Genomic DNA, 27,676 nt, shown 5'->3' on the forward strand with positions numbered 1-27,676 from the left:
AACAGCATAAAAATATACCAGGACCTGATTAGAGCTGCGCGAGAACAATGGGCTTTCCTGGTGTTACTGTGGCTGGGGTGTGGCTAGTTTTGTCGGGCTTAATTAGAGGAGCCTGGGCATTGTTCTGAAGCCAGAGGGGTGGTGACACGCAGGGTGAAAGTTTGTTTGCCTGGGGTAAAGGTTTACCAGTAGTCTGCCAGCGAACAGCCAGTCACGGGCAGCTGCTGTCTGCCCCGCAGTCTTCAGTCTGGAAGCTTAGAGAAAGGGAAACCTGCAGTCCTGCCCTAGGAGAGGTGCGGTAGTAGAAGTTGGTACAAAGGGGAACATGCAGGGAAAGGCAGTTTTGCATGCGGGACTTTGAGAAGAGTCACCGGCACCCATTTGTCTAGCTGAGTGGACCAGCAAGCACATCCAAGTCTTACAGCTCCTGAGGACCTTGGAGAACTGTTTTATAACGACTTGATCCATTACATCAAAGTCCAGAGCACACCCGTTTCCCTAGGTGTGGAGGTTTGCCATCAGGTGGAGCAAGCCAGCCGTGTTCACGGGTGCTGTTCGATAACCCTGTTTAGCTGTACTTACGTTCTCGTGGGGAGTGCTCCTTTGAAAAGACTACACAGAAGGAGGAAGCCCTTGGGGTTGCCGTCCTTCCCAGGCTATTCTTTCCCTGCTCTGTGGACCACACAGAAATCAGAGCCCTGAACCCAGCATTTACTTGTAAAGCTATGGATTTTCACTAGCAAGGCCCAGCTGAAAGTCATAACTGGTCTCCTTTCACAAGCCCACGTTTCCTGCTTCCATATGAATTGACAGAGAGGGAAAGAAGCAACTGACTTAAAAGCTGCCTTGTCCCTTGGAGGGGGACAGTGGCTCTGTCAGGTGTCCCAGCACAGAGGGAGGCCACCCTGTCGGCTCGTCTCCCGGGCTGCGAGCCTGTCCCAGAGTCTCTGGGCACACCTGACTGGGCTTCTGGAGTCAGTTCATCAGTATGAGCTACAGTCGCAGCACAGAGCGGCCGCGCAGGATTGACGCTGGGTTTCTGGGCTACAGCGCTGGCTGCCGGGATGAGCTTCCAGGCAAACCGAGAAGAGATGAGATGATAAATGACCCACATACATTGCTGTATGAAGCATGAAACTGAGCAGTCACAAGCTGACTTGATCAGATTGCTGCATGAGGTCTGGCTAGGGATAGCTGGACTGGCCCACCCCAGCAGAGAGAGCCCCAACCCGCAGTGTGCCCCCCCGCACCTCTCTCCCCCAGCAGAAGAGGGGAGAAGTCGGTCTGTGTGACCTTCAGAGTACCTACCGGAGTTAGACACCGTGATATTTTTACTCTTCGGCTATCCCTAGGGCGTGACCTGCTGGGATGGGAAATCTGTTGGCTCCTATTTTTAATCAAACGTGGAAACAAAAGAAATCAACACTTTTTTTTTAGTGTTATGTGAATGGCTGGCATTTTGTGGGGAAAAACAGTGTTCCTTGGTCATGGTTCTGCCGTCACCTGACGGCGTCTTCTCAGACTGTGAGGTCTCCCATCAGGACACTGAGGGCTCAGGCCATTTCAGCTGCTGTCCTGTAGTCCTGATTCTGTGTGCTGCTGACGCTGGCACTGGGGACCGGCAAGACCGAGTTTCCCTTGAAGATACACGAACTGGTTGTAGAGGTGTGTTCTCTGTGAAGGGTTTCCGACTGTCTTACGCGGTTCTGTGTTAGAAGAAGTTCAGAAGCACTGATTCCTCCTTTATTTGTTCATGCGGGGGGGAAGGTGACCTCAGATTGTAAGGGGTGACCTGGAGCCCTGACCGTTCTTATTATATTTGGAAGAAAACCTTAGGCAACTCATCTGGAAAAAGATTTCTGAAAATGGTTATTAATATGGGCATCGGATGCTTTTTAATAGAGAAATACCTAAAGTTCTTTTGTAGGTGGAAACCCACTCTAGTTGTCATTCTTTCAAAGGCGAAAAGTTGGGGGGTATGTCCTTGGACCATGTGCTTACTGAGCGTTGGTTCAGAGGATGAGCTATGGTTATCAGTGAGGAGCGCTTTTATTTGCGCAGTTCAAAGGAGTGTGAGGCTGTGAATTTATGCCTTTGTGTCTCCACCCGCCCTCTGCCCACTGGCCATGGTGTAGACCAGTGTGCAGACTTACGTGGGTTAGAACACGTACTGGCAGGCTCTGGTGATGTTGGCCTCGTGATGAAAGATAATGACGCTAGAAGGAGGAGGCAGAGCGGCTGTGAAGATCCAGTCTCCTGCGCGCAGGAATCCCGGGGTGCGGGGGCGGCTGAGGAAGCAAGCCCACTGCTGGTACTGGTGCCCACTGCTGACCGGCGCAGCTTAGCAAGTTAACGGGGGCCGCGGTGGGTGCACAGGGTGCTCAGCCAAGAGGAAAGGAGGCTCTTGGCAGGGGCTGCATGTCTTCTTTCTGCAGGGGGAGCGCACAGGAGCCTCAGGGGTCCTGCTGTGCGATGAGGGCTTGCTGACCCCCCACCGTGTGCGCCCCGCCTCAGCGAGCTGGGTGCTGCCACTGTCGCTGTTACCCTCACTGTGACTGTTGGTGTTAGTGTGTCTGTTGTCAGTGTCACTGTCACTGTTAGGGTTACCGTTGCTACTGCTGTTGCTGTTCCTCCCTGACCGGTGGCCACCCCCTTCCCTGAGGCGCACGCACACAAGGGCCCCCCTTCCCACAGGCGCACGCACACAAGGGCCCCCTCCCCCCAGGCGCACGCACACAAGGGCCCCCTCCCCCCAGGCGCACGCACACAAGGGCCCCCTCCCCCCAGGTGCACGCGCACAAGGGCCCCCTTCCCTGAGGCGCACGCACACGTGGCCCCCCTCCCCACAGGCGCACGCACACAAGGGCCCCCCCTTCCCCGAGGCACACGCACACACGGGCAGCGTCATCCACAACCGCACTCCTCCCGATTCTACTCAGAAGTAAACAGCGCTGCCACCCCTGTTGGGAATGTGGGAAGGAAAATTCTCATGTGACTTTAGCCTCCTTATTTTTGTTCCTTGGGTTCCCTGTGTTCCTTATCTTCTCTGTTCGTTTGTTTCCTTCCAAGTGGAAGAAGACACGGAGGAAAGTTCGAGATCGGGGCGAGAGTCGGTGTCGACGGCCAGTGACCAGCCCTCCCACTCCCTGGAGAGACAGGTGAACGGCAGCCCAGAGAAGACGGACAGGAGAAAGGAGAAAGCGCGCAAGGAGAAGAAAGACAGGGACAAGGAGAAGGAGAAGGCCAAGGCCAAGAAGGGGAAGCTGCGGGGCCTGGGCGAGATGTTCAGGTAGGTGCCGGGGAGGGCCGCAGGTCTGGCGCCTCCTCTGATTCCCCGGCTTCGCCTGACCTTTCGCTTTCTTGAGGATGTCATCTGAGCTATTTCACACCCCTTCAAAGAGCCTGAGAGATGCCAGCCGTGTAGACAACGGTAGAGAGGAAGGAGGGGCGTTCTGAGCCCCACTGGGGCGTCGCAGGCGTGGGGACGCAGGGCTGGGTCTCGTTCGTTCCTTCGTGCCTGTGAACAGCGGCTGGGTGTTTAGTTGGGTAGCGTGTGAAGGTGCGTCCCTGACAAGCCCAACAGAGCTTCAGTGAAACCATGCATTCATTTAACACTTACGAATTCAGTCAGTAGAGACGTCATTCTGCGTAGTCGCTGCCTGCTGCCTGATGGCTGTTTTTGTGCCCCTAAATTATACTCTCGGATTACTTAGCCGGTCATTTATTTTTCACAAATCCTTGCTGCACAATAAAAGTGACAAGTTACTCAGAAGTTGCTCTGAAACTTCTCCCATAAACGTTCATGTGAGGTGATTGATAATATTCAGGTATTTAATGTTAATTATCAAAGATCGCTTGATCGTTCCATAAATAAACCCCCTAAACATATCAAGTTGATGGTTTAAAATGGAAAACATACGGTGTAGGCACGTGAATCTTCAAAATACTCCATCTGGCACCACGAGTCCCTTCCTTGTAGCTTTTTGTTTTTAATTGCAAAACGTGCAAAAGGGTCTTTATTTTTGTAGAATTCCCTGATTTATGGTCCCGAGTTTGTGCTCCATAACTCAGGGAGCCGCAGACAAGTTGAGGACGTGGGCCCAGCCCACAGGCTGCACACCCAGCAGATGTGCCCTGGGGGACGTCCGGCTAAGTCACGGGCAGCAGCAGGAGCCATCAGACGTGGGTGACCCTCGCCTGGCCCCCCGGTGGCATCCCCCGCAGGCTCAGCACGAGCGCAGGTCCCTCCTCCGTGCTGCAGCGTCTGGGAATCTCGTCTTTCCCTTCAGTTCTCCCTGTTTGCACAGCGCTCCTTCTGAGCGCCCCTCATTAGAGCCCGCCTCCGGGACACTCAAGGTGGACCTGCCCTCACGTCCCCTTTGTCTCAGCCTGGGTGTTAGGCGGAGGGCTCTTGTTCCACAGATGCAAACTGACAGCTCGTAGCCGGGCACCGCCGTCTGGCACAGAAATAGGGCGGCTGCCCCGTCCATCAACATGGAGGGAATCTGCACCACTGTCTTCTTTAAATCAGAGTGTGAAGTGGGGGGAAAGCTGCCCTGGGACTGGCCGCCCAGCCTGGAGCACAGTGTCGTCTCCCGGGCCCTACTGTACCGGGCGGCGTCCCCTGAAGGCTGACGGTGGCAGCTTCTATACCGTGTGTGCTGGATGTGGTCTGCTCCTCCTGTGGAATGACAGATGAGCCAACTTCTTTTATTTTACAAACTATACATTATTTTAGTTACACAGAATCTGTTCCTGTAACTTGCAGCCCCTGGATAAGAGAGGCTTCACGGTAACATTTTCTTTGGGGGCCAGCAGGGTGGAGAGTGTGGGGGCCATGGTGAAATTTATATTGTTTCAAAGGGACTCTGAGCGCAACCTAACCCAACCCCCTTTTTGTGAAAAGTTGTGTAAAACGCTCTCTGATGTTTTTTCTGGATCGAATTCTCTAGGTTGTACCCACAGCCTGGAGTGAGAGCCAGCCATGACCCACTGTCACTTTGAAGGCCTGCGTATTTTTGAAAATCAGGCTTCTGTGTTTAAGTGCAAGGGCTGAAGGTTATTTTTTGAAAACTAAGCTCACATTCTCCCAGTCTTTAAGAATGGCCACGAAGAAGATCCCGGACATCCACACTTTTTGGGAATGATTTGCTGGAGTCGGTCCACACTGGCTTATGAGAACCAAATGTTCAATTTTTAGAAATTCTGGCAGCTGGTTGTTAAACCCAGACATTATTAAAAATTAGATCAGTTCTATAAAAAGCAAAGGTAATTAATACGGAAACTCATCACTCCCTTGTTGTTTTATTGCATTTTGCTGCGATCTCTGCCTTTGAGGCTGTTTACACTGGGTGTGTTTGTGCTGTGTTAACACTAAATGCTAGTGGCTTAAAGTCAGCCACGCAGGGAGTGCTGTCACCCCGGAAAGTGTACGAATTCCACAGAACAGAGCCTTTTCTCCCAGGAGAGTGCCACACTGCCACATGGGGAACGCAGGTTTATCGTGAGCGGGTTGCAGCATCTTGTCTGGTTCCCTTGAACGTGATTTCCTTTCGGGAAGTGGCTGAAGCTTCCTGAATGCTGCTCCTTGAAAATGAACTGAGAATACTCTGTTGGACTAAAATGAGCTTTTTGTTTGATTGTCTCTTGGCTCTCAATCCTTCACAGCATTATGCTATATCCTTAGTATCTGAGAAGATGCTCAAAGCATCGTTAGACTTTTCAAAACATTTTTTTTACTGCTTTCTGTGCCTACTGGATCTAATTATTTGAGACTAATAGACTTTCAGATTGATTCTTTTATGTTTTCCTTTTTTTTATTAAATAACAGGGGAATATAGTAAGATTTTAAAATCAGTCTCTTTATTCTTTTATGGAGAATAGGATGTGATTTCCTTAGCAGTGTTGCCTTGAAATAGCTTAATCGGAATGTGCTTGGGCAAATAACTTCTTAGAACGCCTTGTGAGGAGACTGAAGTGTGGTGCCCAACAGAGGCCTGCAGGTGTCCGGAGCAGGCGTGTGTGTGTGTGTGTGTGTGTGTGTGTGTGTGTGGTTGCAGTTTGTCTTGGCCTTTGGCTCAGTTGGGGGGAGGGGGTGGGGGCGGGGACACTGGCTTTCTGGGCGTGAGCGCTTTCCTCTTTAGTTGCTTGAGGCAGTAACAGTAAGTTTTCCTTCAGAAACAGGCTCACAGGCTCTCCTCCCCACCACGTCCCTCCCCACAGCCCCCAAACACGCACACCCTGTCCCTACCCCATACGCTGTCTTGATTTTTGGCTAAATTTGTTGGGTGCCAAATAGATGTATCATGCCTTCAAACCTGTACCCGAGGGAAGCGTGGCGCCTGGGGTAGGTGTGTTAGTCTCTGGTGCAGACAGGCGCCCTGGCTTTCGACTTCACACGCTGAACAGCAGGCACAGGCGTGGTCCGATTGTCGGTAAACAGCTCGGGGGGAGGGTGCTGCGGTTCTGGGGCCGCCCCTCTGTTATCCACGACGGGGCGCATGGCGTGCTCGGCTGCCGTAGTGCAGGCTTTCCTTCCCGCAGTGCAGCCTGTAAGGAATCAAGTCACAAGCGCCAGGCGTTTCGTATTTGTCCGCGTTTTTCCTCGGTCTGCCCCCTCCTCTCTCCACCTGAGGCGCTGCCATCGCCCTGATGACAGGGCTTTGTACCTGAGAAACTGAGTTTCTCCACAAAACAGGCAGCTGACTGGCTGATGTGAGGACCGAGGGCAGAGGGGAGCTGAAGCGTTGAGCCCTTGTAGGTGTCTGATCCTGGGATGCGTAGGTACTCAGATTTAATACGTGAAACATGTACTTAGCATTCTGCAACTCCTGAACTGTCACTAAAGAGGGAGCCAAGTCTATATTTTAGAAGGAGAGATCTGTTGTCTCAGGTCTTAAATGTGTCCATTTTTAAAGGAAGGCAGCTGTGCTTTTAAGCACCGTGTTTTTGCGTTAGTTTCCATCTCCAGATCAAAATAATCAACAAGATAATAAAGTCCATATTTAGGACAGTATTCTCAGATAGGAAGCAGTTTAAAATTATGTATTCCTTTTTTTTTAAGCTCTGAAATAAGTGTGATTTGATACTACTTTGCCCCCAGAATTGAATTGCCCACTTTCAAATGTCCTGGGATGGTCTGCCCTCTGAACCACGGAGGTTCCTGGACGTGCCCGGCCCGTGCCTCCGGTGCACCGTGTGGTGTGCACACAGTCGGAGGGTGGGGGAGCCAGGGCCATCACCCAGGCTGCTAAAGTGAAGTCGTGCATCCCGGCTCCCGTCACAGCTGAATCCTGCAGCCACACCGAAAGCGCTTCCTTGGGCCCCTGCGCACGGTTTTGATTCGGTTCCGCACCAGGAAATGGGTCAGTTAGTTGGAAGCCTTGTTTGGTGGAAGTCAGGTACACTGCCGCCTTTCCCTTTTTAGAAGACGCCCGTTGTCAGGACCCAGGGGCAGGGCCGGGCCGCAGAGCTCGACGTCATGGTCCCGGCGCCGCCGCTCGGGCCCCTGCCAGCAGCGCGGCCCGCGCCCTCCTGTGCTCACTAACGTGTGTCTGTCCCGTGTCTCCCGTTTAGCCTGGCCAAACGGAAGCCCGAGAAGAGATGACCTCCAGAGGCACACTGTCTTAAGAAGCACACATTGCACACTTGTCTGTCAGTTTTTTGTTTTTGTTGTTTTTTTTTTTTTAAAGAAAACAATAAATGTACTTTTAACGAATTCTTCGTGGCTGTTGACAAGTTTTGTTTACGACGCCAGCAGTTTGGGCGTTTGGTGATTTCTGTCATCGTGGATTTGGAACCTCTTTGTTCTGGAGGGCAAGCTGGGGGCTGAAGTCCAGCTGGGCGAAGCAGAGATGTGTTTCTGCCCCTCCCAGCTTCCCTCTCTGCTTTCTTGGCCCTTTCTCTTGGTGGGACCCCCGTGCTCCTGGCGTGTTTCTGAACCCAGCAGCACTGCGTCAGGTGTGAGGCTGGGGCTCTGGGAGCATGAATGTCCCGGTTCGGTTTCGTTGTGTGACACGTGGCAGGGGACACGGGCAGGTGGAGGAGAGAGTCCGTGGGCACTGAGGCGTGTGGGTCGGGAGTGGCACCCATCAGGTGATGGACCTGGGGGCCGGTTCAAAAGGGACTTTCTGGCCAGTGGGTTACGCAGTTGAGAGGAATACGGGGGCGGGGCTGAGGAAAGGATGTCTGTGCTGGGGTTCTGCTGGACCTTCCAGCTCTTCCAGCGGGAGGAAGCAGAGACTTGGGCAGACGGTAATCCGAGGTTTGCTGGGACCCAGGGCGTGCGAGCACACGCTCTTTTATGAAAATGTTTCTGGGAAGAGCTGCCATCTCCAGGTGTTGCAATCCCAGATGTGAAAGCTCCTGCCGTGGATCTTAGATGGTTCTTCCTTTGGAGTGAAGCCTTGGGCCACAAGCCTTTCCTCCTTCATGGTCCCCGCGGGATGTCAGAGAGACGACACAGTGAGCCCTGTTTCCTGAGAATGCTAGAGCCGCGTCCTGTGACAAGAGAAATGTGGGGCTGGCGAGGAAGAGCGCCGATAAGTGGTACTGTGGTACTGGGGCGGGGGCTGGGGAGGAGGACTCACCTCTGCTCTGCTCTGACCTGGTCGCCACTGGCAGCCCCACCCCGCCCCCTCCCCGGCCAGCTCAGCCCTCCTGTCATTTCAGGACGATGTGCTCATGTCAGAGATACCAGGGCTTGTGGATTGGGCTGGGGCCCAGCTGCCCTGTGGAGTGATGGGACCGGTTCTCACTGGTAAAAATTAAACACCATCCACGGCAGCCCTGCTGGTGGTTCAGGGATGCAGCTACAATGAACGTGTCGAAAATGATGCCCATTTAATGGGACGCAGGAGCAGTACTTTGTGCTGGGAAATAAACGCGCTGGAACAGCGATTTTGCATCATTTTCTTTTCTTGTCTATCATCTGGACAGAGAACAGGTCTGTCGGAGAAGTACACGCGATGGGAGGTTTCCCTGGAATAAGCTGTGAATTTGTAAATCCTGTACTTCGTATATGGTTCTTTTAATTTGAATGGAAATAGTGTAAAATGAGTGTGAGACCGACCTGTTGTCAGAGACAGTTCCAGGGCGGCCCAGAGCATCCTCCGCGAAGTTTCTTCTGGTCCTCGTTAGAGTCTGAAGCGGGGAGCCCCTGACACCTCCAGCGTGCAAGCTGACTGCAGCGGGAGCAGCAGGGCTCCGAGCGTGACGGCCGGGCCTGGCCAAGACCTTTTCTGATGTTTTTTTCACACTGCTTTTCCAGAGACCTGCGGCCTGAATACAGAACTCAGATGTCAAGGATGACACCTACTTTCTAGTCTCTGTACAGCAAACCTTTTCGTAAAAGAAATTTTTGACAGTTCTGAGATGCTAAGTCAATTTCGATTCCAGACTGTGTAGAAAATGGAATTCCTTTTTCTGCAGTTGATGTGAAAATTGAAGGCTGGTGACTATTCAGTCCTTGCTAACCCAGGGTAAATAAATACCATCTCTCCACTGAAACGTGCCCTGGAAGACGGGCTTGGCTGATGACATTTACCACAACATACATGGGAGGTCGTCTTTCTGAATGTTTTCATTTGTTACCCTTAGAGGCTCTGTATCTTTTACATTAAACGTAATGGATCAAGTACATGTTATTCCCCAGTGCGTTTTTATCAAGCCACAGATTATTATATAAAAGCAATGTTTTGATCCTCTCCAACAGTCTTTTAAAGAATTCACGGGGGAGGTGACCTCTTACATAATTGAATGTTGGATGGTTTTCTTCTGACCTGTGTTTAATAATAGCCAGTTTGGAAACAAAAGATGAAAATTGGCTTAAATTTCATGTCAGAGTAAAATAACCAGGTCTCCTCTTAACCTTTCTACTCACATTTTTTCCTTTAGGACAGACGAGCTCTAAGCCCACCCTTTAAGCTCAGAACTGATAATCCTCGCATGTTCAGCGCCCCGCCCCCTCCTGAATGGGGGCAGCAGCCCCCAGCTCCCCTTCCTGCTCCTTGCTGTGTGTCCCTTACTCCGCAGCTGCGGAGTCACCGCCTGTCCCTCCTCTCAACCCCCCGGAGCCTTCCAAGTCCTGGAGTGAAAGCAGAAAGGCTCGGTCTCCCAGTGGGTCTGCAGGGTCCATCTGCCCCCAGCCTCTCACCTCATCCCCCCTTTCCTCTGTGGACGTCACTCTGACTTCCCTGCCTCTTCTCTGAGCTGCCACCGGTCCAGCCTCTGATCCCACTCTGTCCTCCACCCGAATAATCTTTTCTGCAATGATTAAGGGTTCACTCTTGGACCTCCAGTGTCTTTACTCAACTGTCAGCTTCTCAGGGGCCTGCCCAGTACCGCAGACGGCCCCTCCCCCGGGACACGTCCTGCCCCACTTTCCGGCATTATTTTCCTTCTTCACTTACCACGCCCTGACATGCCGCGCCTCCCACTTACTTGGTTTAGTAAGATGTTGGCCGTGGCAGGGACCGTCGGCCCTTTCTCCTGGCTGTATCCCTCGTGGGCTGCCTGGTGCATCGCTGGTGCCCAGTGAGTGTGAGGGGTGCTGGGGCGCCGTCCCCCGTCAGTGCCGCCCCAGCCTCGTTGTGGGATGCCCCGAGAAAGCCGGCGTGAGTGTGCTCCAGGCCCCACAGCACAGGGCTAGGGTGCTCAGGTGCGAGCCTGTGCCCTTCTCCCTGAGAGTGCACGGCAGGTCCTGGGGGCCTGTCGCAAACGTGGCATTGCGGGCCCCACCCAGCCCTGTGGACATCAGAGCCACAGTGGATCAGGCCGGGAGCGCCCTGAGCCTGTGCAGATGGGAGGCCTTGTCCCTCCTCCCTGCTCCAGGGTTTGCCCACACATCGCGTGCGCCCGGCCCGCAGCGGGACGGGCTTGGGGACGTCCTTTCGGCTACCTCTCCTGCCCTCATCACTGCCTCCCACCAGAGTCCCTCCAGACCACCGCCCTGAACCCTTGTCTCTCCTGGTGGAGTCCAGACTGAGACAGCGTGTTTGCTGGGTGAACAGATAAACAAGTGCATAGAATTGCTGGGGACATTGGTGACTGTGACGTTCTGGGTTTCGGTGCGTTGACCACCCGGGGCAGGGCGCCTGCTTGTCCCCGTCTTGGGGAGGTGATGTGGCTTCCCGAGCCGGCCTGTGGCCGAGGAGCCGGTCCCCAGACGGCAGGCCTTTCACACTCAGAGCTACATCGTGTTCTCGGCTGTGGAGGCGCTGTTTTCTCTGCTCTTGGGAGCCGTAAGTGATTGAAGTGTTTTCTGTTACATCAGACTTGCAGAAAAGATGAGGCGCTGCCAGGTGAAATGCTTCGTGTCAGGCGGGGCCCAGCCTCCTGGCTGCGGGTTGTGTGGTCACCGGGTCGTGGACTCAAGCAAGGAGTAAATGTTAAAATTGCCTTATTAATGTCTTCCTAAGCTGCAAACGTCAGGCTCCAGGAGACCGTGTAAGATTCCATCCCTAAAGAGGCCAGAAGCTTGGTTTTACTGCTCACAAGCTCTGTGAACACCTGCCTGGAGACAGTGGCCTTGTGTCCGGCCTCCTCCTTGTGTTGGCCACCCCGCGGGGTTCAGCGTCCAGCCTGACCCCCCTGTAGGGGTGCCCCGGAGCTCCCATTTCCCACCCAGCCCATGGGCAGAGGGGTCCTGACTGTGAAGTGAGGTGGGGCTTGACCGGGGTGGGAGGGGCAGCCCAGCCCTGTGTCTCCCACAACGTGTGTCGTGTTTACAAGGTAACCGACTTCTCTTCTGCGTGGAGAACATCACGTCTCTGGCTCATGATCTTCCGGTTTATGTCATAATTCCAGTCCCTGAAGAAAGAACAGGACTTTGCAGCGAATGGAACGGACACAGACTGACTGCAGAGCACCCCCGTCTGTGCTGGGGTCTCTCTTAATTCAGAGGATGATCTGCGGTCACCTCCTGGCCCTCGGTTCTGAATCGGGCTGCTGGGCTGGCCATTACGACTTCCTTTAGGAGACGAGCCCCCTCAGGTGGCATGCGTCCGCTGCCGTGTGCGGTCAGTGAGCGCTGCTGCCCAGAGCATTACTCTCCCCGCTAATGCTCCGCATCACCCTGCAGGTGGGTGCTCTTTCTAACCCATTTGATGGATGAAGAAATGAAACCCACAGGTGGGGAGAGGAACCAGTCACCAAGGCCACGTGTGGGCGAAGGAAGAGCCGCTGGATTGGAACGCCAGCCCCATCGAGGGCCGGCCACGTTCCTGCCCCTCTGCCGGGCCCCTGGGCCCCCCTGAGCCTCTTCCCGTGTCCTGCTGCCCCAGACCTGTGTGGGGCCGAGGCTGCTGTGATCATCGCATGAAGTGGCTGTGGCTCTGAAAATGCAGGCCCTGCCGCTGGCAGGGGGCGCGGGACTGAGCACCTTGGGAACTGGCTTTTGTTCCGCCTTGATTTCTGCAGCTTCCTTCGTCTTGGTCCCTTCTCTCCTCAAAATAATTCTTAAGGACTCAGAACTTTCATTGTTAATTAAAAATGACCACTGCCCCATCCCTTGTCCACAGCCGCCCCTCGCACCTGTCTGCGCCGCATCTGGATCGCTGGTGATGCCGACAAGACCCCATTTCGCTCTTGCTCTTCCTTCAGGAGGGCCCTGCAGGCCTGGCAGCGCTCTGACCCCCTCCTGACTCCACACCATCTTGTGCCTCAGATCTTGCTGCATCTCTGCTGCTTCATTTATTTTCCTCTCTTTTTTTCTCTTTTGCTGTTTTAGTTTTTTTTAATTGAAGTTCAGTCAGTTACAATGTGTCAGTTTCTGGTGGCCAGCGTCCTGTTTCAGTCACGTATGTGCATACATACATTTGTTTTCATATTTTTTATTACAGGCACCACAAGGCGTTGAAGAGAACTCCCTGTGTGTTTTTCTCTCTCAAAATAGTTGAGGCCATTCTTTTCCCGAGAATACGTTCTCAGCCTCCACTTCCTCAACTAATCCTCTGGTGTCTCCTCTGCCCCCGTCCCTCTGGCCCTGGCTGCATCCGTGCGCCCGCGTGGGCACCTGCCCGTGCTGGGATGCGCTCCACCCTGGGGCCTCGCTCTGCTGGGCTGTCCCTGTCTCTCCGGCTCCTTTGCTTCGCGCGCCTGTCTGGGATCCTCAGCCCCAGCCTTGGCAGACGCCCAGCACTGCTTGCAGGGACTTACCTCATTTCTGCTCTTAGAGCTGATGTTAGCTGTTAGCAAAGCCTCTCAGCTGTGCTTTCCACTTCCGAGAATTTCAGGTTTCTTTTCTTCCCTTTTTAATTCTGTCTCCATTTAGAATAAAGCACTAAAAACGTTTTGAGTTGAGAGAACGAGTGCATCTACTCCTTCATCGCAGTCTAGGTTGATTCTGGAACAGTTTTAAGAAAGTAAACCTTGGTCACAGGTGCTCTCCCAGGACAGTGGTTTCCCTCTGGTGTCTTTCTGGAGCATCGCCACGCCGTGGGCACAGCACTGGCGTCATCTGTGTAGCTCGGCGTCTGCTGCACACCTGGCTTGTCCTGAGCACAGCAGGGAAGGGGGAAGGGCGATCGCCTTGGTCAGATGTGTCTCCAGTTCAAGGTGAGTGTGAATGAGCAGGAAGGCTCCCAGTGGGCCGTCACTATTTCAGCACTTCATGATAAGCGTCCTATTAAAGATTAACTTTCCCTGCTCCTCTGCAAACTGGCCAGTGAGAGCTGCAGATCTGGGGCCCAGAGGTCTGCAGCCTGTGAAGGGTGGCGGGGCAGCGTGTCCCTGGACAGGTGCTCCAGCAGGAGGGGCAGGTACCTGACACGGGCCGGCAGTGGCCCCTGGTCCTGGTTGCCTCTCAAGGGAGCCACTTCCTTCTCCCACCATGTCCAGTCCTGCCTCTGTGTCCCCATCAGCCGCCCGGTCACGTGACCCCGACGCCAGCGCGTAGTCCTGCAGGTGCATACGGTCCACAGGAGTCACGTGGGCAGTGAAATTAACTGGCTGTTTTACTGGGAAAGAACTGTTCCTAACATGAGCGGGTGGATTGTTTTCAAGTCTGGTTATGGGGTGTGTATGGGTTTAGAGTAATGGTGAGGTGAAAGCTTTAATTTGTACGTTTCACAAATACTTACCGGGGGCCTGCTGGAGCCTAGGCATGAGGCCAGCTTCGGGGGATTTGGCGGTGGGTGTAATGGAGCGCTGAAGGGCAGTGAGTGCATCGGCTCGGCCGTTGGGGGCCTCGGGAGAGGGCCTGTGGGGCCCCGGGGAGCAGGTCAGGGTGAGTGGCTCCAGCCCAGGAGGCAGAGGCAGCCTTCCTCCGGAAATTGAACCCAACCCCGAGCTCTCACTGATGTTGCGAGTTCTGTATCTGAAAGGGGTTCCGGGTTCAGACGCTTTTGACAGGATCCTCCCACCTGCACATCCCGCCAGCAACCCGTGTGCTCACCTGCAGAAGTGACTCAGAGGAACACTGTGCAGGTGGCCCGGCCCCTCCTCCACAGGCTGGGTTCTGGCACACGTGGCTGGGAGGCAGCAGAGGGCAGAGATCAAGGGCCTGGACTCTGAAGTCAGATTGCTCGGGTCCAAATCCCCGCTGGGCCGTCAGCAGCCTTACGTCTGGGGCAAGTTAATGAACACCTCTGTGCTTTCCTTTTCTCAACTGTCAAGTGTGGATAATAATGGTACCTGCTTCACAGGGTTGCTTGGAAGCTAAAATGACTGAATCTGTACAAAAGACCCCCTCCTGGTGCAGAGAACGCCCCATGTGACTGCTGGATGCCACGTGGGCACTGTTACTGCTCTGTAACTCATTCTTGGAAAATGCTGGGTGAGTCCGGCCAGTTTTACGTCTTTAATGGGTTGCAACACAACTTGAAAAATGCTGCTTAGGTGGTAGGAATCTTCCACGTTTGCAGAGGTTGGGGGGGCAGGGCGGCCTGTCATGGACTCCTGACGCAGTTAGGACCTTATCCTAACTTTGGGAAGCCATTGAAGGGACTAGCTTGATAAAATTTACATTTTTTTAAGAAAATTAAAATTTTTAATTTTAAAAATTAAAAGGGCTGAACCAGAGAGAATGCAGGACCTCTGCTGGGCCGCTGTTGGAAGAATGCTGCTCAGAGAGGGCGGTGGCTTGAGGGGACAGAGATGTGGCATCTCTTTCTCAGGAGGAGCCCAGGGGTCTTGCTTATTTGATTGGATGGAAAACAGCAGGAGGGAAGGAACCCTAAGAAGTAATTCCCAGGTCGTGGCCCCATCAGCTGGGCGGAGAGTCACTCGGAGGAGGTTCAGATTTGGAGGACGTGGGCCGCGCTGACCCTGGCGTTAACCTGTCTGCAGGTGAACGCGCAGGCGACGCGGGCCGATGGGGGAGGCCTGGCAGTGCCGAGGTCTGGGAGCTGAAGGTGCAGGAGGTGACTTTTGTGCCCCCACGGTGTCCGTGGACGGGCTGCCTGGGAAACGTGTGCGGGGAAGGGGCGGCGAGGCCTCAGCTGTGAGGACCCTTCGGATGCCGGGGCTCAGCATGGGGACTCAGTCAGCAGGAGGAGATGCTGGCGACCAGGAGAGGCCGCCGCAGGGAGAGGAGGACAGACGAGGGCGGCTGTCAAAGCCAGGGCAGGAGTGTGATTCTTTATTTTATTTTGTTTTACTTTCTTCTTTTCTGTTTTGTTGAAGTATATAGTTGCTGTACAGTGTTATGTGAGTTACAGGTGTACAATATAGGGACTCACCATTTTTAAGGATTCAACTCACTTCTGTAGTTATTATAAAATACTGTGCCTGATGCCGTGTGTTGTACACTATATTTTTGTAGTCTGTCTTACACCCAATAGTTTGTACCTCTTAATCCCCTCCCTCTAGCTCACCTCCCCCTCCGGTCACCACTAGTTTGTTCTCTGTATCTGCTGCTTTAAAGAATGAAATTCTGCCATTTGCAGCAGCGTGGATGGACTTGGAGGCCATTGTTAAGCTGAGTGAAATAAGTCAGGCAGAGAGAGACAAATACTGAGTGCTTTCATTTAAACACGGCATCTGAAAGATACAGCAGACTAGGAGTGTGCGCCTTAGGAATTAGAAGGATGTGCACAACGGTGCTTCCGCTGAGAGGCCGCCAGTGCTCATGTGCTCATGGCCTTGGCTGCAGGGGACCTGCTGACGTCGGGAGATGTCCCTGGACCATGCGGCACGGTGGCCATTGTTCCGTGCTGTACTTGAGTGTCTCCGTGTGACTTCAGTACAGACAGAACCTCCTGACGCTAATGCTTGTTCCACGTTAAAGAGATCATATATCAGCTCCTGTTTTAAGAGGGGAGGTGGGGGAGGCTGTAGCTCAGGGGTGGAGTGCGTGCTTAGGGTGCACGAGATCCTGGGTTCAATCCCCAGCACCTCCATTTAAAAAAAACTAAAACCACAAGCACAAAATCCTGTGCCAGATTTCCGTGGTCTTGAGCAGTAGAAGTGGTGTGTTAAGTGGCATGTGAATTCCAACTTCAGGCTTTCACAAGGGATTGTGGAAATCAGGGTGGGAGGAATTGATTTTTTTAAGCAAGCCATTGCCTGGCTGTCAGCTGGGGGGACGGTGCCTGGAATGGCTGGTCTTGGTGTCTGGGGGTCGCTCTTTCCCTCGGGGGGAGAGTTTACCTCCCCCGATCTCAGCTCGTCCGTGTCCCCCATGGGCAGTGCGGGAACAAGCCAGCAGGTACTGATGACTCCGCTGCAAAGTGACAACAGTGCCTCCTCCAGCCTCCTCTCCCACTTACGCAACAAGGACAGTCCTCAGGTCACAGAGGGGGGCGGCTTCGTCAAAGCGCCAGCTTTAAAATTACCTTGTGTGGAAGCCTTCCTTTGTTTGTTTTTTTGAACATCGTGACATGGAGCCACTGGGACGCAGCAGCAGCCGCCCGCGCTCCAGACCGCAGCTGTTTCCCCAGGACTCATGAGGGTTCAAAAATTTTTTTAGTAAACTGTGATTTGCAGATATCTTTTGTTTTTCAAGGCAGCCCTGCTCATGTTTTATGTTCCATCCAAGGGGCTGTGATGTTCCCAGAACGTTCGAACCAGTAATGGTTTATATGGGCCGTTGAATCAGTTATCGAGCGCGCCTGTGATTTCAGTCCGTTGGCCCTTCCTGGAGGGGCCCTGGCTGGGCTCTGCCTGTTTGCATCACACTTTAAAACCTTGTTATTATTTTTACATGCATTTTTAATGTCACGAATCATTCTGTGGATTCTTTATAGTCATGGTTGCATTCAGAAACATTTCAGCTAGATTTCTTTCTGGGAATTTATTTCCCAGGAAAGAGTGGAATTATGTGTATTTCCTGCTGTGACAGAGGTTTGACTTCTGTTATGTTTCCGGTAACATTATAAACTAAGTAATTGTTAAAAAGCAGAAAACATAACTACTTATCTATTGTTTGGTCAGAGTTAGAAACAATAACCAGGCCTTAGAAGATTATTACTAAGATTTGAGGTCTATCTTCTCATTTTTAATGAACAAATAGGAAGAAACATATAAGACGTTTTTCCTATGGAACTCTTTTTTGGGAAAAGTCCCATGTTTAAATACAGCATTATCCCTATGGGTCTCTGTGTCTTTACTGTCAGTTTGACGTGTTCACCTGCAGAGTGGACCCCTGTCTGTTTAGTCTGGCAAAACTCCTTTGAACGTTATTTTCCTTGTGAGCTGGAGGTTATCTAATTCACTAAGGCAGAGTTTTCATACTATTTCCAGGTAGTCTGGTCAGCAGTGGAAAAGGGTGTTTTCTTCCTGAAGGGTCTGCTGCGGTCCTGAGTGCGCGCAGCTGAGAGACAGCGGCTAATTAGAGAGAAACGCTGTTAACAGCCGGGCGACAGGAAGTGTGCGGCGGCGTCCTGCCCCCGGCCAGAGGGATGCCCCCGAAGTGCCAGGAGCAGTGAGGGGAGAGGAAGCTGGTTTTGACTCCAGGCTGTTGTTTCTCCTGTCTTTCTGCCGAAAGCCTCTGCCAGCTGGAATGGCGGTGCTGGCTGAGTAGGGGGCTTCATCTCAGTGGGTGCTTCTGGTCATCTCTGTCAGAGCGGCCCTTCCCCTCTTGGGAGGCCGTTGGCCCCCTCCTGCCCTCCAGTGCCCACCGTGGGCTGACCGAGGGGGCGTCTTGAGAGAAAGCTGGCTGCTGGGAGTGGAGGGCTGGAGCGGTCGGGGCATCGATGTGAACACAGGATCATTTGCAAAGACGCTGCGAAGAACAGTCTCCTTTTGTCAGCGGGGGATCCGAGCACATGGGGAGAAGCGTTGCTTCTCGCCTCCTTACCTCCAGGATCTCATCTGTGAGACGGCGCTCTGGTTGTGGCGCAGGCCCACGTGACTGGATTAAACGAGGCATGGTTTGTATCTCTCTAATTTCAAGGAAGTCTCCAGACTGGCCATCCATGGTCGTGTGGTGGCCTCATTGTCAGCAGAGTCACTGCCTCCTTTTCTCTCGGCCGTCCTGAACACAGATTTCCTTATTTTCTTAATTATGGCAAAGCATTCATAACATTTACCATTTGAGTCATTTTTAAGTGAACTGTTCAGTGGCACTAAGTGCGTTCATGTTATTGGGCAACCGTCACAACTGTCTGTCTCCAAAAGTCTTTTCATCTTATGAAATGGAAACTCTCTCCCCTTTAAACAGTAACTTCAAGTTCTCCACCCCGGCCAGCCCCAGCACAATCCTTCTGACTCCCCACCTTTCTGAACTTGACGACTCCAGGTATTTCATACAGATGGATTCATCCAGTGTTCATCTTTTTGTGACTGTCTTATTTCACTTAGCCTAATGTCCTCAAGGTTCAGACATATTATAACCTGTGTCAGAATGTCCTTCCTTTTCAAGGCTGAATAATATTCCACTGTATGTGTGGAATATATTCTTTTGTTTCTCCATTCATCCATCCACAGACTCTGAATTTGCTTCCACCTTTTGGCTTACTGTGAATAATGTGACTATGAACATGAGAGTCTTAACATTTATTCTCTCCTGTCACTTCATGGTGACATCCCTGGCATCTTGTCAGAATTTGAAGCAGGAAGAAGCAGGAAGGGGAAAAGAAACCTGCTGGTGGAGTGGACCCTTTCTAAGGGACTTCCTGGAAGTGCCACCATCAAGAGCCAGAAATTAAGAATAACATGGTGATAAAATAGTTAATATGCAGTGACTGCCTGTGTGTGCAACACACAGTGAATGTATAATTCATTTAATTCTCAAAATACATCCGTGAAGGTGGTTGCAGCCTATCAAAGAAGCTAAGCAGGTTGTCCAGGTCTGTGAGCCACGTTGCTCTGCATCACGTGGCTGGTGGGAGGCAAGGCTGGGACTTTGACCCAGGATCTGGCTCCAACGTCATGCTCTTAACTGCTGTCTTCTGTTCATGTTTTTGAAGGAGGCTGGGGAAAATAGCTTTATCTTAACCAGGCATACTTCCTCTCCTCCCAAATTGGGGCTCTGCTTGGAAGGAGGGGGAGGACAAGAGTGGACACAGGGAGGCAGCTGTCAGAGCCTGCTCAGGGTGCCTGCCCGGGAGCTGCCTCTCCAGCTCACAGTTCCGAAGCCAGGCGGCCTCCAGCCTCTGAAATTGCAGCCGCTTGGTCCTGGACTGCTAGCCCCTCCCTCGCTGTGCTGGCCCCTCCCCCCATGCTGGCCCCGCCCCCGTGTTGGCCCCTCCCCCCGTGCTCCCTGGTCAGTTCAGCTTCCCCAGAAAGGCCGAATGGGACATACCACAAACCCCGGGAAGCCCGTTTGTGTGTCCCATTGGGAGCGGTCGTGATCTCCTGACTTGGGGAGCCTGAGGAGCTCCCTGGGAAGGGGGGGGGTGAAGACAGCGCTGTTTCTGTTAGAAACTGGGCCTGGTGTTTATGAAGCCATGGTGTTTGCCAGCAGTGCCCGACTGCCTAGAAGCACCGTGCTTCGTCTTTGCTGCTGTTCTTTACAGCTTGTGTTTTGGTTGTTAGTTAGCAGTGCTGATGGCCGCGCATCACACAGCCCAGGTCTCTGGTTTTGGGGAGCAGGGTCTTTGTCACTGTCCTAATGCTGCCGGCACAACCCTGGTGCTGATCTCTGCGGCTGCGTCCCCCAGACGTAGTCCTGGGCTCCAGCTAGACCATGTCTTCCGGGTCTTAGATGATCGTCTCCATTCAGCCGTAGCCGTCTCAGAAGAAGCCTTCCCCCTTCAGTGCTGAGGAAGGAGTCCCGGGTAGGGGAGCATTTACTGGATGCAGACCAGGCACCCTCTACAGTCCTTTGAATCGTCTTCTTGGTAAATAATGAGGCTAAACGTTGAGCATAGTTGTTTGTCTTTAGCCCTAGCCCAGTGGTTCTCAGCTTCCAGGAACTTGCCCCACAGGGGACTTGGCCGTGTCTGGTGACTTACACCGTTGTCACAGGTGGGGGGGGGGTGCCACGGGTGGCGGCCCGGGATGCACAAGATTCCCCTCCTCCCCAACACACAGATGGCTCAAAACCTTGATGGTGTCAAGGTCAAGGTGCCCCCCAAGTCTCACTGCCGTGTAAGGTGTCACTGAGTTATTGGTCTTCAGATCAGTTACCCAAATGCTTTGGTGTTGTGTGTTTGGTTGTCCACAGGTCCATCCATGTCTCAGCCATGATTCTGGGCGGAAGAACCCTGCTTAAGAGTTAACGTTTGGGGGAAGGTACAGCTCAGGGGTAGAACACATGCCTAGCAGGCACGAGATCCTGGGTTCAACCCCCAGCGCTGCCATTTAAAAAAAAGTTGTAATTGCATTGACTACTTTCAAGTGTTTTACAGCCTCACTGATGTCGCACCATTTAAGAAGCCTACAGGGTGATGTTTCTTACAGTTTGTTTTGAATATGATTTCAGTGCAGTTAGTAAAGATTTTGCTCTACTTTGTGAGCTCTTAGCATGTGAATGAACATGAAGACCGTGAGGGGCGTCTGAAGAGGTCAAGGTTAGTGTAACGGGGGAGAGGATTCTGCTGTGGAGAGAATTAGGGGTTTGGAGTTGGAAGCCCTTTCTTCCCGCGTCAGCTCAGCCACCTCTGGTCTTTAACCCGCCAGCCTCCGTTTCCTCATCTCCACGTTCTGCACGTTTCATTTTAAGAACGAAGTAGAAGGGTGTATGTGCAAAGCTTTTTGAAAGTTCAAGAGGCAAATCTGTCAACTCCTGTTACTTGTTAAGTTCTTTTCTTACGGGCTTTTCTCCCCTTGGGTTAATTACTCCTGCGTTAGTTCCTAGGCCAGTCTTCTGAGTGCCTTTGCTAAAAAGGATGTATAGTTTATTTCTATCCAGAAATATGTGTATACGCATATAGTGTGTGTGCAGTGTCCTTGATGACGCAAGGTTTGCTCATTTCCCGTGGTTGTCCTAGTTCAGACCAGAACAGCAGTTCGAGGATGTCCTGTAACAGCAGGTGTAACGGGGAGACCCGGGAATTCAAAGTGATGCCAGTGGGGTTGGCGCCATTCCCTGCAGAGTTTGTTGGACAAACACGCATGCTCTGACCGAGCATTTGCCCACACAGCAGGCAGTATAGACTTGACAGTTCTCAGAAGGCTGAAGTGAGTTGGGATGAGAGGAATCCAGGCGGGGGCGCAAACCAACAAGTTCTGTATTTGAACAGTTGCTGAACTGTTAAGCCGAATAAAGGAAAATGTGGTGGTTGGCCACTAGTCAGATTTCCTGTTCCCCTTCCGGGGTGGGGAGGGGGTGTGCTGATTGGAGATGCAAGAATTAACATCCCGCGCTCTGAGCCCCTGTCACCCCACCCCTGAAACCCGCCCAGGATTGTGGATCCTCGGCACCAGCCGGATTCTTAACCACCAGTGAGTCATACATAGCACACAGTGCTGTGCATCCTGGTGGAGGGGAGCCCCGGCACAGAAAAATGCAGGATCTCTTCTAGAAAGAGCCATTGCCAGTTTTGGGCATCACAGGATCGTCCTCTGTATGTGTTAGACTCGCTGGGACCCAGGTGTGCTGTAAGAACACTGACTTGAAACACAGCTGTGCGCTTGGGCGCTGGGTTCTTTAAGAGGGTGGTGTGACCCGGGTAGACAGGGCGTGGGCACAGAGCCGCTGCGAATCTGCTCCTCTTCTCAGATCTGAGAATTAGGCGTGGCGCCCAGCCCTAATGGGCCTTGACAGAGCAGGTCAGCGCCTCAGCGTTAAATCTGCATATGCAAATCAGCTGAAAGAAACAAAGTGAAAAGTTCTGTCTCCTAATTTACTCTGCAGAGAGCATCCTTGGAAATGTGAGTCAACAGAAATGGTTTCCATCATCGACAGAAAAAGTGCTGACTGACACCTTAACTTCACAGATAATGAGATCTTTGGGGAAGCTTTAATCTTTTGAAATTTCCCGGAGCTACACGAAAAGTCTGTCCCCCCCAACTCAATGACCATGTTATCTGTCTGTCTTTGCCACTGTGATTTGCTGTGTAAACAGGTAAGGGTAAGAATATGTTTGAGCGTGTTTCAGCTGCCCCTGTAACTAGGTGTTCATCGATAGTCAAAACGTTGAATTTGAATCACGGTGCCTATTTGAGGACGAGTATTTCTGACTCAGAAAAGGTTCCCTGAAGCCATGTGTGTGTTTGCTTTACCTTCTACACTTTTACAACCTGGATGCCTGTTTAGGTATCAGACAGGCAGATGGTCACGGAAATTATTAGGATCACCTTTGTTTCAAAATACTCCTGAATCTTTGTCCTAATAGGGGAAAAAAAGGTGTGTTGTAAGGTATCATTTCGTCTTTTACTTTTTCTTCTTTCAAGTGCCCTTTTGAATAGATGTGTTTTTTGACTTAGGTCTCATTAGTATGTCTTAGAGGGACTGCCTTCGGGGCAGCACCGCTCACTAAATTGTTCTGATGCTTCTAGAAGAGGGAAACCATGGTAACCAGATGCAGGCTATGATTATTTGCCTCTGACCTGGCAGAGTGTTGGGTTTAACAAAAGAAGCTTAATAGAAATGTTCAAATTGACCCTTCTCATCACTTGGGCTGCCGGGAGCTCAATCAGTCTCTCACTGTTACCAGTTATTCGAGCAAAGGCAGCAGTGATCACATTTTTCGTAATCACTCCTTGAGCCAAATGTAATTTGCAATTTGCTGTATTGTGTCATGAAACAATAGTGCATTAAAGCGAACAGCGTGAGAATTAGGAGCGTAGTGGTAAAGAAAGGACGCGGAGAAGAGGTCGTGTGGAAGGCGCTCTTGGCATCGCTCAGAGTGGACGTGGCTGATGTCAGCGCCAAATTAAGCATTTAGAAAAATCAGAATTGTGTGTTGTTTTCACTACTTTTCAATGTGTGTGTATGTATTTTTTATTTTATATATAATAGCATATGTATTATTTATTATAAAGTCAGTGGAGTAGTTGGGGGAAACAAAAAATTTACTTTGCATATGATTTGCATTTTCATGTTTGGCATTTTGTGTTAGTGCGGTTACTTGTGTTGGTGTGTTTTAAAAAAAAATGAAGTATATCAAGCCTTATAAAAATCCTGTATGGAACAGTAATTACATTTTGACCCGTTTTTACACACAGGGAATTTATTACAGAAAATACGTCATGGGGTCTGAAATAGCTTGATGTTCGAAAAGGCTGTAACTTCAAAATTAAGGTACATTTCCCCATCTTCCGTCATTTGACTTGAATGACTCTAAGTATAGATTGTAAATACTATTTCACAATTATTTGTGTTTATCTTGTGTTTTGAAAGACTACTGTGTTTGCCTTTTTTTTTTTCCTTAAGTTTTTATATCTGGTCCCATAGTTTTTTGTTTGGGGTGTGTGTGTATGTTTTTAAGATCTTTGGAGTTTAAGGGGGTCTTGTAAAGTCAGAGTTGCTGATGTGCTGGGTTCAGGTTCTTAACTGCTGCAGTACTTCCTGTCCGCATCCTCCCAGGATGCCTGCAGTGTCCGGCAACTAGGCATATCAGTGCGTCCTCGATTCCATCACACAGGCTACCTGGGGAAGGATGCACTTCTTAGGCCATTTACTGGGGGTCCTGACGAGGCTCTTTTGTCCACTAAGGGCACATCACATGTCTGAAGGCTGCTCTGGCTTCATTAAGTAGAAGCCCGTTTTTCTTTTCTTTTCTTTTCTTTTTTTTTAAAAAGTCACTTGTTTTTTTCCTGGATGCCAAGCAACACAAATTTAGTTTCTTAAATCTAATCAGAACAGCACTGATGAAACCCGTACACAATCAAATGATGATCTCAAGTCTGTGAATTCCCTTTCAAACAGAGCCCCCCGCTATACGGCACCTACTCAAACTGCGCCCATTTACAAGAGCACCAGCAAGTTGTTGCATCCTCTTTCCAAGGCTCCCGTCTCATCACGCTTGATTACCGAGATGTTTTTTTTGCCTAAATAGGAGCTTTCTGCTTTTCCTAATCAGCCCTCTCTTCCCAATTCATCCAGCATGGCCACAAATCAGTGCGAAAATCAGTGCCCAGTCATGGTAGCAATTTCGTACAAATGCCACTGAAAAATGTAAGACCCTGTATGGGAAGGACGTATGAGAAGTGACTTTCTTCTTTTTCTCATTTATAAAATGGAGGCTGAGACATAAAAAAAAGAAGAAAAAGAAACAGAGCCAGAAACCCAGAGTACATCATTATACAGAAGCCATGCACGCACACCTTCTCGCTGTCCCTCTCTGGTTGGGTTTGGGACTCTTGCTGTCAGGCGGCAGGATTGCATGTCACCCAGACAGCATTGACTTCTGGAGTGTCTTTGAACCGAGAAATGTCGGCACTGCCCCGGAAGTGGGTCTCTGGCAGTTGGTACGACCCTTTCCAGTGGTCAAGATGAGTCCTTGTGCCCAGACTCCTGGGCTCCTTAGAAAGGTTCCTTCAGAAACAGCGTCCCTTGGATCTCATTGCTGCTGGCCACACAAGACTTACCTCGTTTGTTTCAACAGAGCTGTTTTGACCAGCTGCTCTCAGTCTAAAAGCCTGGAGTGACTGGGGCTGTCTCTGGTCCCTGAAGCTCCTGAGGTGGCTGGATGTGTCCAGAGTCGGCACCTGCTTTGCTGGATGACCTGGTAAATCACTAACCCCCTGTGCTTCCTGAGGTTTCTCCTGAACACGAGGGTGATGACACCAATTTGACGTGTCGGTTTGGGAATTAGTGAGATAAAGTATATAATAAGATTCCAGCAAGTTCTGGTTAAGTGTAATTAAATGAGCCCGAGAGCCTGCCTGCAGCAGGTGCTCAGTCGTAGGTCTCACTCACGATGTCCGCAGGGTGAACTTCGTAGGTCTGGGAATTTCTTTTTCTCCAGGAGCATCCAAGTTCAGACCCACCAAGGTCTTCTCAGCTAGCTGCGGGGTGACCGGTACTGTCTTCCTTACTGGCGCTGTGACTCTGGACAGCTCCACACACATCCCTCTTGGGGCTCAGTTTCCTTGTCTGTCAGAGACAGACGGGATGGGGCAAGTCGCTAGGCTTCAAGTCTCAGAAGTACACGCACACGCGGCTTCAGTGCACGCAGATAGGGGTGCGCTAGAACCATCTGGAGATACGTGGCTCGATTTTTATTGTCCTCAGCTAAAATTTAGAGCTTTAAGGCAGAAATCAGTTCTGAAGTTCATCAGTGGGCTGATGAGTTGAGGGAATTTGCTGTCATATCAAGAATTCAGGGAAAGATTGTACCAGAATCAATTGAAAAAGCTTTCAGAGACACTTGGATCAGAAGCCATTTACAAAAGCAGGGCTCAGTGGACTGCAGATGAATGAGGTTAAGAGCTGGTGAGTTTGCTTTGACTTGAGTGAATGTGCGTCTCCAGGCGGGCAGAGGGCTGGGCCGGGACCAGCGCTGACCCAGGGCACGGTCTTCAGTTTTGCCGCACAGGGTCTTGAGTCCGGCCCGTTGGGCAGCTGGCATCTCTCAAGGGTCTCAAGAGCCCCAGCAGTAGTCAAAGATGGGGTGGCACAGTGGCTGGACAAACACCTGTGTCCACCAGAAGCCGGAAGGTTCTAGGAATAGATAACGAATTCCTGGGGAAAGGAAGTGAGTGACTCTCGTGATGGTGCAAATATGCAGAAACGGGTGGTGATACACAGCACAGGGGACTGAGTTAGATGAGTGTGTGGACCACCCCAGCGCGGAGTCGGTGGTGGGGGTGGATGTGGACAGAAGACTTCTGACAGCTGACACCAATTTCCAATTCCAGCCATTTTCCATTCTCCCCCTGCCAGACAGTATCACTTAACCTACACATTTCTTAGGGTAAATAGTAAGACACGTCTTGTAGCAAAGCCCTCCTTAGACGTGAAGATCTCGGTAATTAGCAGCGAGAAATACCAGGTTTCTGGGTGACATTTCAATGAGGGGTTTTTTTTTTTTTTGAAGAAAATCTTATTTTAAAAATTATACCTCAACGCTTACAAGATAATTGGTTTTAGGTAGTCTGTTCACCTCTTTTTAGCTATGGCGGCAGGTCTTTAAGACTTCCCTTTTACTCTTCTGTGTTTTCAAGCTTATTAGGAAAAGCCCTTTCACGACAAAACCAATTATATATATTTTTTATTTATAGCAGGATGCTGTGTGTTATCATTCAGCCTAATTTTCCCCTAAAGCTCTCTAAGTTTAGTAGCAGTAGAAAATAGAGTGAAATATTTCCGTGTTGTGTCTACCGCAGAGAGAATTAGGTTAATTTGCTGAAAACCGAAATGATGGTTGAAAAGCAGGAAACTCTGAGCAGTGGTTAATTGTTCATGACACGTCTTTCTATGTAGAAGCAACAGAACTTTGTTGCAGTCCTGTGACTGTTGGCTGGTTTTTTCCTTGCCCTGTTCACCGGCGAGTGCACATCTCATCCGCCTCTCTTTGGGGAAGTAATGTGTATGGTGGATCCAGCAGGTGGCGGTCATCTGATTTGCAGGGCGTCATGGTGGAACCCACTTGGCAGATCACTTGGAGATGACGTTGCTGAATGAGAGCATCTCTGTGTCCTTTATGAAGACAGCCACATGGTTAAGCAGAGTTGCAATCAATTCCACCCTGACAAGACGGCTCCCCCGCTGCCGCGCTGTCTTCAGCGGCTCGTTTGCATTTTTTTCATCACACCTTCTCTCTCCACGCGAGAGAATCTGTAGAGCAGATTTTCTCTACCAATTTTTTCTCCAGCTCTCTATTTTCCTTTTTGACTCTTAAAAAAAAAAAAAAAAAAAAAAAACCCATTCCACAGTGTTCATCTGACCTAAGCGTTGACTAGCGAATTCACTAGTGGTGGAGACGTCACTCTGACATGTGTGTGGAGCTGTCACGGGCAATTGGTGGAACTCATTCTCTGCTGGGACTGGCTGTGCTTCCTGGGTGTCCTGTTACTACAATATTTTTTCAGCTCTTCTGTTTCTTGGAAAAATGACCCATTTGAAATTCATCGGTGGCTTTTAAAAGATAATAAAATAAATGTAATTGATGTCCTCTAAGTTTTTAAGAACCTTGCCATTAAGTGTTGTCTTCATTGGTTGATTTCAGCTATGAAACCGACTTTGTGAGGACGTGGGGAGCTGGAATTTTTCAATGAGCACCCCCCGCCCCCCGCCAGCCGCTGCCCTTTAAGAAGAATTAAGCAGCTGTAAATTAAGAACACTAGAATATGTTGGCAATTAGAGTGGTGGCGCGGTGGCTACTTTTCTTTTTATACTTTGGAATGGTTGGTTTATTTTTTTCACTTGGAGTCTTTATTTCATTCTGTCAAAAAATTACAGCCGAGG

The 27,676-nt window shown here is 51.0% G+C and overlaps 1 protein-coding gene across 19 annotated transcripts in view; it reads left to right on the forward strand.

Moving 5' to 3' along the window:
* The window catches only part of LOC102507360 (partitioning defective 3 homolog), a 456,005-nt gene that overhangs the window by 268,937 nt on the left and 159,392 nt on the right, over positions 1-27,676 (forward strand). For 16 of the 19 annotated variants that reach the window (XM_032474041.1, XM_032474032.1, XM_032474045.1 and 13 more), the window contains one exon: positions 3,070-3,289. In XM_032474041.1, coding sequence (XP_032329932.1) covers positions 3,070-3,289 — 220 coding nt within the window. Of the gene's footprint in view, positions 1-3,069; positions 3,290-7,575; positions 7,718-13,378; positions 13,584-14,642; positions 14,774-27,676 lie in introns of those variants that run through there. The other 3 variants (XR_004317528.1, XM_032474050.1, XM_032474049.1) reach the window with 3 other exon arrangements.

The sequence above is a fragment of the Camelus ferus genome, chromosome 35 (assembly GCF_009834535.1).
Source record: "Camelus ferus isolate YT-003-E chromosome 35, BCGSAC_Cfer_1.0, whole genome shotgun sequence".
Lineage (NCBI taxonomy): Eukaryota > Metazoa > Chordata > Mammalia > Artiodactyla > Camelidae > Camelus > Camelus ferus.